The 15,890-nt window shown below is 52.7% G+C and overlaps 1 protein-coding gene across 1 annotated transcript in view; it reads right to left on the bottom strand.

Annotated features, from left to right (window-relative positions):
- The window catches only part of PAPPA2 (pappalysin 2), an 88,252-nt gene that overhangs the window by 18,801 nt on the left and 53,561 nt on the right, over positions 1-15,890 (bottom strand). The window contains 5 exon segments of the mRNA XM_086617569.1: positions 726-858; positions 1,477-1,645; positions 8,546-8,759; positions 11,026-11,203; positions 13,543-13,714. Of these exon segments, the coding sequence (XP_086473695.1) occupies positions 726-858; positions 1,477-1,645; positions 8,546-8,759; positions 11,026-11,203; positions 13,543-13,714 (866 nt within the window).

Below are 15,890 nucleotides of genomic sequence, written 5' to 3'. Positions count from 1 at the left end.
AAAAAAAGCTGCAAAAATCACCTTAGAAAACCAGGTGGATCCCAGCCCTAACCCCAATCTCACATCAGGTCTGTCCAAAGCTTAACTTTAGCAGGCCCTGCCCTTAGACTCATCTCAGCCTGTTTTCATCAGGCCCGGATGACTGGTGTGTTTGCTTCAGAGCGATACAGGCTCGACTCGAGCGTCCTGTCCAGTGGGATGCCAGACGAGACACAACGACTGTGACCGAGTCACAGCTTTTCCTGAAAGCACAAAGCAACCAAAGTGCTTCAGAAAGAAATGGATGATGTGGTCCCTCATCTGGTGAGAGTGCTCTGTTACACACAATTGTCACTGCGGTTTTTACCTAGGACCTGCCATGTTAACCCTGCCAACGTCAGCAGTAGTGACCTCAGAGGGGCATGGAGGGCTAGAGATTAGGAAAATGATTGTGAAGGGCTGGGTTTGCCCTAGAGACAAGTCCCTGCTCCTTCTGAAAAGGGAGATGCTTACACTGAAGCCAGCTTTAGCTTTGAGCCTTGTTCATGGGTACAACCAGGGCATGCACAAGGCTAAAGCCACCTCTGGCTCTGTGTTTAGAAAGAGGATGGAAGAGAAAACAGAAGTTTTTTCATAGATTTAGCGGGGATCAGCACAAGAAGAAGAATCACTGTGACCTTCAGCTCTCTGGGAGGGCTGAGTCAACATAAGGCTTGGTTTTCTGTTTAGCTTTCACCTGGCCTCACCTATGCCATGCCCCTGCTCACACTTGTACTCCACGAAATTCAGCTCCGGGGGCGGCGGGCAGGTGCCCCGTAAGCTCTCACACAGTTTGAACTCCTCTGTCCATGAGCCCTCCTTGGTGCAGACGATGGGAACCTGCAAAGCAGAAGAGGAGGTGGTGTTACTACCGGCAGCGGCAGGGCTCACTCTGCCTGACCACTGCCCAGATCCGGAGGGGTGGGAAGCAAAATGCAAGGACCCCCCTCCAGCCAGTGAAGTCCAGAGGGAAGTTCTCCGGGACAGCTGGGTTGCAGCCATCTGGTCCAGCCTGCGTGTGCTTTGCACTACTGACCAGAAAGCAAATTGTTTTCCCGGTGCTGCTGGATCCCACTGGAGGAAACGGACTGCGCTTCTTTTGACAAGACCCTTCCAGCAGGTCAGATGTGAAACCTGGGTGGAAGACCCAGGCACGCCCCTTGGTTAGTACACCTGCTGCTGCCAGGTCACCCAGCATCCCAGGCAAAGGCATTTGCAGCAGCTCCCAAAACCCGCTGGAAACCCTCTACATGTGCTTTCCAAGCCTTTTCACTCAAGACAAGCAGGCTCACGTAGGACCACCGCTTTCTGGAAGGGTCACCGAGGAGCATCCCTTGGCAGTGGCTCACTCTGTGCTGCAGCTGGCAGCCAGCAAGAAAAGCCTTGAGATCGCTGCTGTTTCCAGGTGCTCTGAAGCCCGATGCTTGGCTGATCTCTGCCTGTCCCTGAGTCACTCACCTGTTGTCCCTGCGGCTCGCAGCTGAGGACGCACTGGCTGTCCAGCTCGAAGCCCTGGGTGCAGTTGTACATGCCCTCGAAGACAGGAGGAGGTGGCTCGCACACCACAGGGATGCAGCGTCCTTCTTCCCACTGCCCGCTCTCCAGGCACTGGACCTTCAGGAACTTCCTGGGGACACACAGACACACCACAGGTTGGGCTGCAGCCCCCCCCCCCCCCCCCCCCCCAACTGCCTCCTACCTTAGCCATGCTAAGCATCCCACAGAGGCAGGAGCAGCTTGGAGACATCTCTCCTGGACCACAACCAAACCCTACACTTAGGGTTTTCCCCAGTGCCATCCCACCATTCACCACGGGCAGGTCTTGCTGAAGGGACAAGCCCACGCTGAACCAGGACCTTTCCTTCCACTTGCCAGGGGTGTTCACACCAATTTAGGGGCACTGACCACTTTTTTCCTTGCCCTCCTCACCTCTCATGATGCCCCTAAACCGCTCCTCTCTGCCCCGCAGCCCCTGGGCTGCTTCGTCCCACTGCCAGCAGCTACAGACTTTGCTGGATGGAGGGAGCCTCCACCAGTAAATCCTGCTGGCCTGCGCCCAGCGACTCCTGAGGCTCCTCTTTGTACTCCAGCCAGGTCTGTCAATCCCGCTCTCGCCGAGGGGCTGTCATACTGCAGCAGACCCAATACCATCCTGTGCTGCTAAAACAGCCCAGGCACAAACAACTTGCCAAAAAAATGGTGAAAAAGAAAGGAAGAAAACGAGTCCAGGAGTGGAGCCCACTCGCTTTTCAGTCTCCCATCGGCAGCGATAGAGGCACCGCACGTTGTATATAGAGGCACCAAAACCCAGCGAGGCACATGGCCAGCTGGGGACCCCTCTCCCAGAAGAGGACACATCACCACTACCCCCAGAATTTGACACTGGTTTTGACAGCGCTGACAGGCTTTACCTGAGCCGGTGCCGATTGCTCCATCCTTAATAAGAGGGTTGTTTTCCACCTCCCTCCCCGCCTTCACCTCCCAACCTTGTTTACCACGCAGCCTGCTCCAGCTGCTTGCCCCTGCCCTCTCCTGCCATGATGCCAGTGGGCAGGGCTCCAGGCACCACATTATGGAGTTTATAGCATGCCGCAGGTATGCGGAGGTGGGGTTAGCATCTCCTCCACTCCACAGCACTGGGTTAGAGAAACCCTTGGGGGGAGGCATTAAATTGCCCCTTGTTCTGAGCTGTGGCAGGTGTTGCGTGGGGCCCCCCCAAAACGAGTGCAGGGTCACATAGCCTGGAGTGGTGAGGACTCCACCTGCTCCCCACCACCAGACCCGGGGCAGGAGCTGGTGTCTGTCCCCGTTACATTTCCACTGGAAACTCCTGGATGGGAAATTTGAGAGCTTTTTGAAGCGTTCTCATCTTTTTTTAATATTTGTAGCTCTTAGGGATTCCCCCTCTCCCTTCAGAAATTAGGGAGCTGTTTACCCTAAAGACTGTGTAAGTGGGGCAGGGGGGTTCCTGCTCTGGTGAATTCAGGCTCCAGCAGGTAAGGTGGAAGCAGACAGCAGAGGGGATGGGACATGGCAGGTACCCCAGCATGGAGCTCTGCATGGTATCTTCCCATCAGTTTGCGGCAGAAGGGTGTGCTGCTGCAGTCTGAGCAACGAGCGGTGCTGGAAAATCACCCCGAGAGCAGTAGCCTTGAATCAACCAAGGGGAACAAGATTTTTGGAAGGGGAGTGAGGAGGAGCAACTCTGGATCCTATTGTGGACATCTGCAGTTTCAGCCCAGCTTCCAGTTTAACTCTCTTGATTGCTGGCTCTTTTCACTGGGACGACAGTCACTGCCTTTCAAAGATGTTCCCATCAGACCTCACCTCCTCTCACGTCCGTTTGAATGCTCTCTCTGCATGCTGAGAGGCACCAATCCACGTCAGATGTCCAGGTCCTCAAGCAGCGTTTTCCCCTTCTTGAATTGCCTGGCACACAGGGTGTGATCCAGATGCACAACTTGCAAGGAGTAAATCGCTGGGGGTTAAGTTGATGGAGTCACAGCCATAGGAGCAAACCAGCGGCGCAAAGCCTCACTGTGACAGCAATGCCTCCGGCACCGGGCAAACTCCTTCACAAATCACGAGCATCCAGCCACTCGCTACTTCCCACTCTTCCATTGGACACTGGAATAACACCTACACAGCCACCGCACCTCCCTGTTGCTCCTCCGAATTGCGGCTGAGGCCCTTTGCCCGGGAGCCACGGGAAGACCCGAGGAGAGTGGCTGAGCATGGGGAGGTGCACACCGTGGGAGCTGCAGTTTGCACAGGTGCACGCTGTGGTCTGCAGCCCCATCGTCTTCACCGGGGCTTCTGGTCTTGATGTGGCGTTGGAGCAGCGTCAGCACCACGCATGGCCTCTTCCCACCTCTCCCCAGGCTTGCACCCCCTTAGACCTGGGGTGAGAAGCCACCTTCTTCTGGAGGCTCACCCCACCACCAGCATCCGTGCTGGGGAATTTCAAACAGGGCTGGCCTGGGCTGACCCCAGGGTGGAAGGTGGCGTGTGGACCACTGCCGCACGTATGAAGTGAGCAGTTTATATGAAGGCATGGAGAAGTGAAGGGAGAGTCTTTAAAAAAAAAAAAAAAAATATATATACATAAAAGAAACCACACAACCTCATAGCAGCTTGAAATTTCCAGACCCCCTGACTTCTTCTGATCTGGGTTAGCAGCATTTCTTGAGGATTAACGAGGAAGCCAGGAAAATCAGAGTCAAAGCTTCCCCTTCCAAGCGGGCAAGCAGATACCTAATGGGTAGAGGAGGCAGGGGAGACGTCTGAGGCCAGCGAGGGCTGCGTCTGACGTGAAGGCATGAGCGCTCGCCCAGCTCCAGGAGCTGAGCACGCAGGAGCCTGGCTGGGATCCAGCAGCATACTGGGGCAGCCAAGCTTGGGGGAACTGGGTTTGCTGTAGAGGAAGGGTGATAAATGAGTGTAAAGCCTCCTCTCCCATGGCAGGAGACCGACGGCTTCAAAAAGAATAGGAGGGAAGCAGGGGAGATTCGCCAGTGAACTGAAAGAAATCAACACCAGCTTGTAGGACCTCTGCTGCTTTGCTCCAAACAGCGCGGGCAACTGGGGCTGTAAATCTTCATCAGAGACCTCAGAGGTGGAAGTAACACAGCCTGTGTTTTCTTTACCTGGCTGTTGGGCTCCTTCAGCTGCATGGGTGTTTGCGTTTTACCTGGAAGGGGTCAGATGTGGGCAGAAGCAGCGAGTGCCCCACACCTCCACACCCACCATGAATGTTTGGTGGCCTGGTGCCCTGCTAGACTCCGATGCCCCCGAGTTAAGCTGTCCTGCTTTGCCTGCTGTGATCCTTCTGAGGCACTTCCAGCCTCCTGGTCTGCTAAGTCCCTTCCAGTCCAGCTTCTCCTCCAATTTCTCCTGCCACCTCTCCCTCTTTCATGGCCCCCGTCAGCCCACCGTAGTCTTTGAACAGGGAGAGGAGGCAGAGGGGTTGGCACCTCCGTGGAAGGTGGAAGCTCAGCAGGGAGCTGGGCTGTGCTCCCTTGGCCTCCTTTCGAATGCAGTCGAAATTTCACTGGGTCTCCCGTTCTTCTTTGCTTCATTCTCTCAAGCTAGCAGAAGGGGCTCAACCTTTCACAAGGGTAGCTTTGAGATCCCAAAATCTCATCTCTCCAAGGAATCATCCTGTGCTGGGCAAGTGAAACAACCATTCTGCAGCATCTGACCTTTTGGTCTCTAAACTGAGAGCACACCTCCCACATCAGACTGCTCCTCTAAAGGATGTCCTAGGTTCTCCTGTTGGACAGCTGCTTCAGATGGCACTTTGTGATTGAAGCAAAGCAGGGACCACTGTGGAGGTGATGCCCGTTTTCCCCAAAGTATCCGACCTCTGACTTTCAGGCTAGATCTTTCCAATGCTGCAGCCCTGGATGACACCAAACGTTGCTCCTTGGCAGTTCATTTCTCTGTGTGATGCAGGTGAGTGGGTTGGTGCTGCCATTGGACAGATGCTGCTCAAAACCAGAGATGTCCCATCACAAAGCACGAACGCACACACCAAGTTCCCCTTGTTACCGTTATTTTGGGTGTAGGTGTGAAGTAGCTTAACAGTCTGGTTTCCAGTTGTCATGTGGGCACTCCAGGCTGAAAACAGATCTCCTTTAGGAAGAGCCAAAGAAGATCTACCCTTCATGTCAGCATTGTCAGTGAGATGATCCTGCCAGCAGAAAGGCAGCAAATCTCTAGTGGGATCTCGATTGCACAGTCACTGTTTCCTCAAGGATCCCTTGCTGACAAGCAGTGATTTCTGAAGGGCCTTTCCTCACTCACGTTAATAAATAAAAGCATTTTCTCCGAGACAACACATTTCTTTATCCCCTTTCTCTTCCACTTATGCTATGGGAAAGGAATTTCAACTAAGACTGCAGGAGCCATCTAAGCAACCTTACTGCCCCTGCAGTAAAATTCAACTAAGGAAACAGAAGTGAGGGAATCATACGAGCACCTGTGTCCAAGAGTATCTCATCCTGGACAGAGACAGCTGGATCCCAGTCCCTGCGTAAGGCAGGCACCATAGCCCTACCACCCGAGGAGCAAAGCCCCAGGGGCTGGTCCCCAATTCCAGCTGCAGCGGCCACGATGTTTTACAAGATGTCTGAGAGAGGAACTCATTGCAGAAGGTTGATCAAAAAAAGCAGCTAATCAGGAGGTGATGCTGAGCCATGGCTGTGCTGGGTTCCTGCTTGTTCACATTACAGCTCAACTGTCCCTGTCCATGGAGAATCCAGAGCTACCCCTGAAGTAAAGTGCCTACAAGCAGCCCTCAAATGCATCTACAAGCAGCCCTCGAAGGAGACAACCAAGCTTCTTATAACAGTGCTGTGAGAAGATAAGCATGTCTTTCACACAGGAGCAGAGTGGGCTGATCCCTTGGGAACCCAGACACACCCGAAGATGGAGACACCTTCCCTAGACAACAGTCTGAGCCCCATAGCTGGTTACCAAGGCCAGCTGGGGGTTACACTTCTTCCATTGTTCCCCTCTAGAAAGGCACGATCACTAGAGCTGGAAGAATAATTTGAAGGGAGTCTGACTATATTTCCAAGGTCGAGCTAGTTAGTTGGCATGGGGAGTCTTCAGTGTCAGCTGTGGATCATGCCTGACTTTTGTCCAATATCTAGTACACATAAAGGTTCTTGTGTTCTTACACCCACCAACACCTATACAACGCTAAATCCTTTAGCAAGGCTGGTGCTTGCTGGGTTGATGGACAAAAGGGAGAAAACAGATGAAGAACTCAGTTTGCTGAACCCAGAAAGACTTTGGAAGACCTCAAAAACCTGATGTCCAAGTTATCAGTTGAGACCCTGCTCCCTCACCAGCACATCAGCAACCTTCACTCCACCAGCACCAGTCCCTTTCAGAGCTCTCCATCACCTTCTCCAACAACTTGCTTTCTCCAAAACTGGCCTGAAGAAAGCAAGCAACCTCTCCCTCTGGCAGCTCTCATCCTCCACCTGCCAGGCCTGAAACACCAGAAGGACTTCCAGCAACAGACTGGCCCGCTGGCTAGCTAGTAGTTGCTACTCACTACACCTGCCAAGGGGTTTGTACTCATGCTGAGTGTATACACAGAGCTCCAGACAAGACAGTACATGGACATTTACACTTCCAAGGAAAGGCTTTTGCTTTGAATCAGGCCACTCACATAGCAGTTAATCTGCATGATAAGAAAGCAATGAATTTTCTGTTTCTATTAAAATGGGGTTTTTCTTGCTTACCATAGCAGGATCGCACTCTACCACCAAAGATGTTGGACGAATTAGTAGTGATGACAACAGCAAACGTGAAAATGCCATGTCAACGTGCACGGCTACGAAAACGCAAACCACTCTGCATGATTTTCCTTGACTTGTCTCACAGGCTCTTCAGACCCACAGGCGAGTTACACACACAGCAGAGGAGCACCTCAGGAAGTCCCAGAGGGCATCTTTTTTACCAGCAGTTACTGCAGCGTGACTGCAATGGCCTGACTTTGCAAGCTGGAGTTCATCCCATTGCACGTCCAGTGCCTGAAATGCCACAGGCACGCAAGCAGCTCTGCAGTTTGCAAAGCAGCCCGTGTGACCGTAGCCGTGATCATAATTTGCTCAGCTTCCCTTGGCCCAAGAAACACTCCTCATGCTGCAAAAAACTGTTTACAGAAACCACTTCCTTCATTGCGAGGCAAGAAATTTGGCAACTGCTTCCCAGTGAGCAACAACCCTACCCCAGAGCAAAGCAGAGATGAAGTCTGCATCCAATTAAAACTGGAAGGGGGCATTAAACAATTAGCACGTAATTACCTGATCTGGGCTAGCGTTGAGACTCTGGGGAGGACCCCGCCAGTGCCGGGGAATCTTTAGTGACTGTACCCAATGGGGACTTCAGCTGGAGGTGTCGCAGATAAAACACTGCTTTACCCCAGTGTTACGATATCGGCCGAGCGGAGCGCTAGCCAGTCACCAGGAATTTTTCCCCGAAGCATCAGGAGAAGTCTTCTCCAATTGAAACGCCAACACTTGAGATTAAACTTAGCCAAGATGTGCAGGGGGGTAACACATTAACCCTGACAAAAGGCAGTCGTTCATTCTTACAGCCCCCAGCGCCCTGATCAAGGTTTTATCACTTTTAGGAAAGACTCCAAGAATCTTCCAGCATCTCATTACGTCTAATTACCTGAGAGTCCTCAAAGGCTTCTGTACGTGCTCCATTTTCACCAACTGACAAGTGCGTTGAGGTGCAGGGGAAAACTCACATGCTTTAGGTTAAGGCACTTAACGTACACGTATGTGCAACAGCAGTTTACATCTTGTTCCCACCTGCTTCCACCTAAACTGGGGGGAACACCTCTCATATTTCAAGAGCTCTGCATGACCAGAGCAAGCTGCTCGACCTTGTATCTATCAAATCAGCTCCTCGAGACTGCCAGCATGCCATCACCTCTCCTCCTCGCTCATGGTAGAAGAAGAGGAGGAAGGGAATGATGATAACAGACCCACCACAGACTTACTTCTTAGGCTTGCCCGCTGTGTTCTCAGCCACGTGGTATCCAGGCTTGCACTTGTAGCGACAGACTGAGCCCACGTCATGGTTCCCTCGCAGGCACCGTGGGACCAGGAGCTTGGCGTTGGCCACCGCGGGAGGAGTGTCGCACTCCAGTTTGCAGTAGGCTTCAGGGAGCGACCAGAGACCATCGTCCAGGCAGGTCAGCCACTGGTTTGTTCCTGATCCCAAAAGAGAAGCAGTGTGTTGGGGTTACACCTGACCCGGGGATGGAGTTCTGCTGAGGGAAGTTCAGAGTAACCAGCAAAAGCCCTCCTGTTAGAGTGGATACTGATGCCAAGGGAGGCCACAAATATAAAGACCACTAACTCCATTGCACAGTTGGTCAGGCTAGGGCAGACATTCCTTGAATGCAGACAGAAGCAGGGAAGGGGCAACTTCTAGGAAATGAAGAAAGGATCTTGGTTTTGCAAATCTCCCCAAAAATCCCCTTAAACTTCCCTCTCCAGCAATGTCTCAGGAGAGCCTTCAGTGGGCTGAGGGCTTAAGTGTATGACAGGTATCTGTCATGTTTAACTCAGCTCATCTTTGTTCTTCCCAGGTGCTTTTTGCAGCGTGTCCTTACCTTCCCTTACAAGCTCTTGTACCCTGTGCTACACGTGCACCCCAGGTTGGAAAGCACTAGCAGGACAGATGTGAGAGCCTTAACTGGTGTGACTGGGAATTCAAACCATCCATTGCTAAAGGCTTGGGTTGAGTATTTCAGTTCAACTTTCTGTTGTCCCTCTAGAGAAAAAGGGGTTTGGTAGATCCAGCTAAGGGGTGGTCGAAACCATGCAGAGCTCTGGGAGCCTGCGGTAAGTGTCCAAGACAGCCTCACCCACATGGTATGGATGATGGATGGTTCACTGGGAACTGCTGAGCAAGGAAAAAGAAAAAAAGCTGGACAGGAGTGAATGGGACTCTTCCTACTGAAGGGTTTGGATCAGCAGGTTCCTGGTGCGGCCAGACTGCTCCACGCTCCCTTCGAGCTTTGCTTTTCTTTTTTATTTAAAATTTTTATGGGATCACTGCTCTGTCTACGACTGCTCTTGGACCAGGGGCAAGACCATGCCTCCACGCAGCGCCTGCGTTCCCAGCGGGCCGGCGCTGCCGAGGGTCTCCCCCCGCCTCTGAGCGCTGCACAGACATGTCATCCTTTCCTTGCCTATTCTTAGCATTTATTAGCCTTGAGAGCCTGCCCGTAAGGACGCGAGCCTTCGGGGAGAACAAGCGTCAGGCACGTCCCTGCATCGACAGCTCAGCTGTAGTCGGCTGGACCTCCACGACTTCACCCGCGTGGCTCGGCAGCCTTGGCTGAGCACGGCCAGCCGTCGTGTCAGCTGCTGGAAGTCACCCAGGGCGCTCCAGTGAGGCGACGCCTTCCCACCAAGGGAGCCCATGGCAAACCTCCCGTTGACTTCAGCGGGAACAAGAAGGCGGCTGCGAGCGAAAGATCAGATGAAAACCCTGCCCTCAGCTGACCCACCCAAGGCAACGAGCACCGGTTCGTGCAGAATTTGGGCTGTCGAGTCATCGTTCACGTGCTACCCTTTGATCAGCTCATGCAGGGGATCTGCTGGCATCTCCCGCCCCGTCACGAAACGGGACCTTAAGTCCCTGCAGTTTTTGCTCCTTGGATTTAATTTTTTTTTTTTTTAAAAAAAAGTAAACGATTTTCATACGTTTCAGCTATAAATGTCTCCATAAAATAGGGCACCCATTAAAATGATTTGTTGTATGTGATTGTTCAGAGCAAAGGCACTGGTGGAAACTCACATAAAGTCCCAATGCTTGAAGCTGTCAAGGCAATCACCCCTGAAATCCCGTCCAGCTCAGTCTTGTATAGACAGGAACAGTAGCTCTATTGCTCCAACTTGGCTTAAAAAACATTCCTGCGGCTATTGATGGAGTCGGCAGAATGAAAGCCAGGCCATGGCGTGTCTGGGGGACTGCTGTGTGTCTGGGTGGTGAACATCTCCCAGACTGCTCTGCAGCTGTGGGCATCAGTCGGTCTCTATGGCTTTGTACAGCCCTGGGACTCCTCAACTAGACACTTTCCCACAGTCACCGAGCCACTTCTGGCTCTCTGAAGTCCTCTCTGTCTGTCCACTCACCACTTCCCTCCCTCATCCCCATAATGCTGGAGGCTGCTAGACCTCACCAGCTATCATGAGAAGACATCACTGCACTTTGAGGTGGATGGATAAGGGCTGTCAGCCAGGAGATGGGAGTCAGAAGGAATTATTCCCAGACTATGGTGTCCCTTTGCAATTTGGCATGGTTGCCCACCATTTCAGGAGGTCTCTCAAGACCTTACTTGGCTGGGAAAAACCAGGATAAGCAGGAAATCTGAAGTTTCAAAGCTTTGCTTGAACAGCTTGGGACAGGCATGAAAAGGTGGCACCAAACAGGGAGAGTTAAATCCCTCAGCATTCTAGACCATACCTTGAAGCTTGGCTGGGTGGATGCAGGAGAAGGAACATCTCTGCAGGTAGGTGGTCCCCTTGGGGCAGGAGAACTCAGCGTAGTACACGTGGGACTGGTCAGGGACACCACAGTCGACAGGGTCACAAGTCACAGATCTGTCCCACCGCCCCATGTTGCATGTCAGCACCACCTCCTGCTGCGGAGAAAGCAAGGCTCCATCAGACCCCGGCGAGCAAGCTTTAGTCTACTGGTTTGCCACCGCAGCAGAAAGGGTTGACCCAGGTTTCAGAACATCCAGAGCTTTCCCCCATTTCTCCTCCCGCAACGTGCCCTTTCTCTTCGCTCTGGACACTGAGTCTCAAAGCCCTTACCTGTCCACAGGGTGATGTTTGGGGTGTGAAGCCTGGCCCTCGGGGTAACACATACAAGCCACCTGCACAAGAGACCTTCTAATGCTTGGTCTGTAACCGCCTGTTTCCAGAAAACGCTGTCTGAGCAGTGCCAGAGCACATAAAGGAAAAAAGAAAAATCCCTTGAAGATATACCACAGCTTCCAGAGCTCCAAGTCATTCCCAGCTCCGCGTGCTGCAATTTTCTCCCTTACGAAATCAAGTCTTACTTCAGCCATCAGCATGCAGCTCCCCTGATGATTGTTCTTCCCTAAAGGTAGCGATTCTCTCATGCCTCAGCCCACATACCCCACTGAGATCAGGGGTTCATATAACTTCATTTACAAATCCTAATTACACAGCCCCTCTTATGTAGCTGGGCAATTGCATGAGAACTTAACCCCCAGTGGTCCCACCACTAAAAACATGGTCAACGTGTGCCACGGACTTTGTCAAAACAGAGTGGTAGATGATGGTGTGCCATGAGCAATCTGGTCCGGAGAAAGATGTCCCTAGTCACTGCAGGGCAGTTGGACTAGATGATCTTTTAACAATCCCTTCTAACCCAAACTGTTATATGGTTTCCGCTCCCAGACCACTAACCCGGCTCAGCGGTCCTCAGGCAGAGGCTGCAGACCAAAGAGGTGTCTTTCAACTGTTCCTGATGTCCCTTCGCTGGCTGAGTACAACCACACGGCTCGTACAGACCGATGTGTGACCTGTCCTCCCAGCCAACACGTTTGGATTGAACGTGGACGTGGTGGCTGTGAAGGACATCACTAAGTTTGAGCCTGGTGCTCTTGGGTGTGCAGTAGGATCACGGTGTAGCTGAACCAGGTGGAGAGGATGCAGAAGGGATCCCTGTGTGCATTTTCCCAAAATGCCTCAAGATGTGTAGGGTCACGCAGTCAAAATCACTAACACCACTCGGAGACTCAAGGCAGGGCACCTGCAAGCTGCCATCTGCTGTGACAGCCACATGGCAAAGCTCTGTCCAGAAGCTTCCCATCTCGCTGCCAAACGTGAGAAAACCATCACCCGAGGCAGACTTATTTTGGGTGGTTCCATTTCAGAGGAGAATGGGTGTGGCTTGGCCCACAGAGCCAAGCAGCTGCATAATTAATAACCTCCCCAGTGACAAGGGGCCGAGCAGTCCATCACCAGCTACCCCATCACACTCTCCAGCGCCCACCTCTCCTTTGGCAAACACTGACGGCCACAGCACAGGAAACTCGCCCATCAGCTATCACAAGCACTTGCAACTCTCCAAGGAGATAAGAGGTCCACCCTGCTGACATGGCCTGACTTGCCTCCATCTATTTGCACCTTGTGCGACTTCACACTCTTGTTCGGGCTAGCACAGGGACCAGCTCAGCCTTGAAGACTCCTGTTTCCCCTCCAGGAACAGCCTAAGGACGGGACACACTGTGCCCATGACCCTGCCAAAGTGACTGCCCAGACCCACAGTAGCTCAGCTCCAGGTCTCCTTGGTCAACAGCTAAGAGCCATGCTGGCTTGCAGCTTTTACCAGGCATCTCTCAGCCTTCTGGAAAGCAAAACAAACCTTTCATGGTGACCTCTGCGCTGCCCTGCTGGCATGGGCCACGTTATTGCAGTGCGACACAAAGGAAGAAAAGCTCTCTGTACTGTCAGCTGCCTCTAAATATAGCCACTCTGCAATGACTTCACTTTTTCCTGAGCTACGATCTTCAGCTTTAAGAGAGAAAATGTCCCAGGGATGTTTAACCCTCCCAGCAATGCCCATCTGAAGAACAGAAATGTCTACCTCTCCCTCTGTGGGAGTGCATCACTCTGGCCTGGGATGTCCCCTGCTGCAGCTTTTTACCCAGCAGAGCCATGATCCGCACGCAGCACGGGGCTGGGGCACCCAGGAGAACTACAGCAAGGGAAAGAGAGGGTTCTCCAGAGCAGGACCACCAGCCAGTACCATGGAGGTCCAGCACCAGAGCCTCCATTGGGCTGAGGTTAGTTGGAAGAGCAGCAAGGATGTCGGGGCTGAAGAAACAAGGTGCCCTAGAGTCACTCCAACCACCTCAGGTTGGAGTGACACTCTTGGTTAAACCTTTCTTAACCAATACTCAGTCCAATGGGCCGTGAGGTCACTCCCACCCTGAGGTCCACTCACCTGCGTGGAGCTCAGGCTCTTCCCATTGATGGAGCGGAGGACGAAGCCTTTTTCGCAGGCGACGGTGCATGCCATGTACCTCAGGCCATCGGAGGTGCAGTTGAGGGTGGCAGCATGAGCAAGCAGTGGCTGCGTGCAACTTCCCAATCCTGCACAGGCACCGTGGACACAGCTGTGGAGGAGAAGAGGGAAGGGAAGGGATCAGCGAGCGGGTCCAAGGGCTTCTGCAGCAAGGAGCAGCTCTCTGCATGGCACCCACGCGGGATGCTCAGCAGGTCACAAGTGCCTACAGAGATGCACACCTAACCCTCAGCCCCAGCTTCTTCCAGGCTTGAAGTCTCCCAGAGATGATGCCAGGAGGGTACTTTTTCCCACCTCTGCCTTGGCTGGACTTCAGTCCAACCCCAGCCCACACCTTCCCACAGACCATTGTCTCCCTTCCAAGCTGATGAAGGGAGGCACGGCCCAGCAATGCTCCTTCCAAAATCAGTGCTGTGTGGTGTGGCCACTCCAGCTCATCTCCCCACAGGCTGACATGGCATTTCAAGCCTGTGCATGTTGACACCAGCTTCTTTGGGATCAAGACCGACTCAACAAGCACCTGTCCAGAGACTCAGCTGTGGCCACCAAGGTGAGATGCAGCTGAAAGGAGAAATGACCCTTCCCTGTGCACCACCTCAAGCTACAAGAGGTCTCAGTAAAGCTTGCAATGTGTCATCCATCCCTGGGAAATAAACAGCTCCCTCCTCACCACAGCAGCTTCCCACTAAGGACCAGATGTTTGGTACTAATTAATTAAGCATCACAAATAGGCCCACAGCAAAGAGGAGTGCCAGCCAGGGGGCTATGGTGTCCATCGCTAAAATGCAGCCAGAAGAAATTTTTGACAATGAAGGTGGTGAGGCACTGGAACAGGTTGCCCAGAGAAGTTGTAGAAGTTGTAGAAGCCCCATCCCTGGAAGTGTTCAAGGCCAGGTTGGATGAGGCTTTGGGCAACCTGGTGTAGTAGAAGGTGTCCCTGCCCATGGCAGCAGGGTTGGAACTAGATGGTCTTTAAGGTCCCTTCCAACCCAAACTCTTCTGTGATTCTATGATTAATTACCTGGGATGGAACAGGGCCAAGACACAGGGTCGACACAACAGCTCCCACAAGAAAACACGCTGGTTACCCAGCAGTCAGGCTTTATCTTTTACCAAGTGGTACCAGTGCAAAAAAAACAACAGCAGCTGCAGGTGGTAACTGGGAGAAGGGAGGGAGGTGTACCCCAAAGCCACCCACTCTGCTCCCAGCTTTGCATGGGGCTGCCGACAGCATTCGCACGCTGTGTTTCACCCAGGGGAGGCAGAGGCAGCCTTTGCCTCTTGAGTTTGCTCAACCTCTCCAGCCAAGGATGCATGGCTAGAAACCTCACAAATGACACCAAAAATTAAATAAAATAATGAAATAAATAAATATAAAAAAAACCCCAAACAGTGCCGACACAGATGTTAAGGGAACACAATGTGCTGTTGACTGTGGACAAGTCCACTGAGCCAAAGACACGGTGGAAACCTGCAAGCCACAGCCCTGAGAGAGCCGGTGGGCACGGGAGGGGACCACAAAGGAGAGTAAGAAGAAAGGGGCTGTTTTTTCAATGCAGACCTGTTTATGAAGTGAGAAATGGTTTCAGGGCAGCTGCTGCAAATTCTTTCACTAGCTTATATTTCCATTTGCTTCCTTTTTAAAGAATTTGTTTTACGAGCACAGCGTTTGTCAGGTCATTAGCTTCTGAGGGCATCTGGTACCAATTGTAGCCCTCTCCCTTTCCCTCCCCTCCTGCAGTCACCTTCTCCGGCCGGTTGCTCTGCTCCCTGCCTGTGCCCCCAGCACACGCAACACACACACACACTCCCATCCCCGACTCCACTTCCCCGTGACAGAGCCGCTGTCCTAAACCTCCTCGTGTGTCTCTGCACACACATGTGAAAGGGGATGAGCTTCTCCTCCTTCCAGCCTTGCTCTTGAATCCCATCCCCTTCTTCACCAGTCCTGGACACGCAGGGAGCTGCAGCCAGTGTGCAGCATCCCATGGTTCTTGGTGTTACATCAACACATCGCAGCAAGACAGCCCTTCCCACCAGGCACATGGGGATTATCCAGCCAAGTCACAGTCCACATGTTGGGAAGCAGGACTGGGAGATGAGTGAGGGTTCACCAAGCAGCTATAGGCTACAGGGCAGCTGGTCAGCCACCATAAGACCCCAAGACACTCAACTTCATCTGCTCATAAAGTTGTGTTGAGTTATGGAGCATGCGCTGGTTCGGAGAGAGTGGTGGCACCTCCATACACATCCAGCCAGGCCAAGCG

Source organism: Tauraco erythrolophus, chromosome 10 (assembly GCF_009769465.1).
Source record: "Tauraco erythrolophus isolate bTauEry1 chromosome 10, bTauEry1.pri, whole genome shotgun sequence".
NCBI classification, from domain to species: domain Eukaryota; kingdom Metazoa; phylum Chordata; class Aves; order Musophagiformes; family Musophagidae; genus Tauraco; species Tauraco erythrolophus.
Note: the sequence above shows the minus strand (reverse complement) of the source record. Positions and strands in the feature narration are given on the sequence as shown.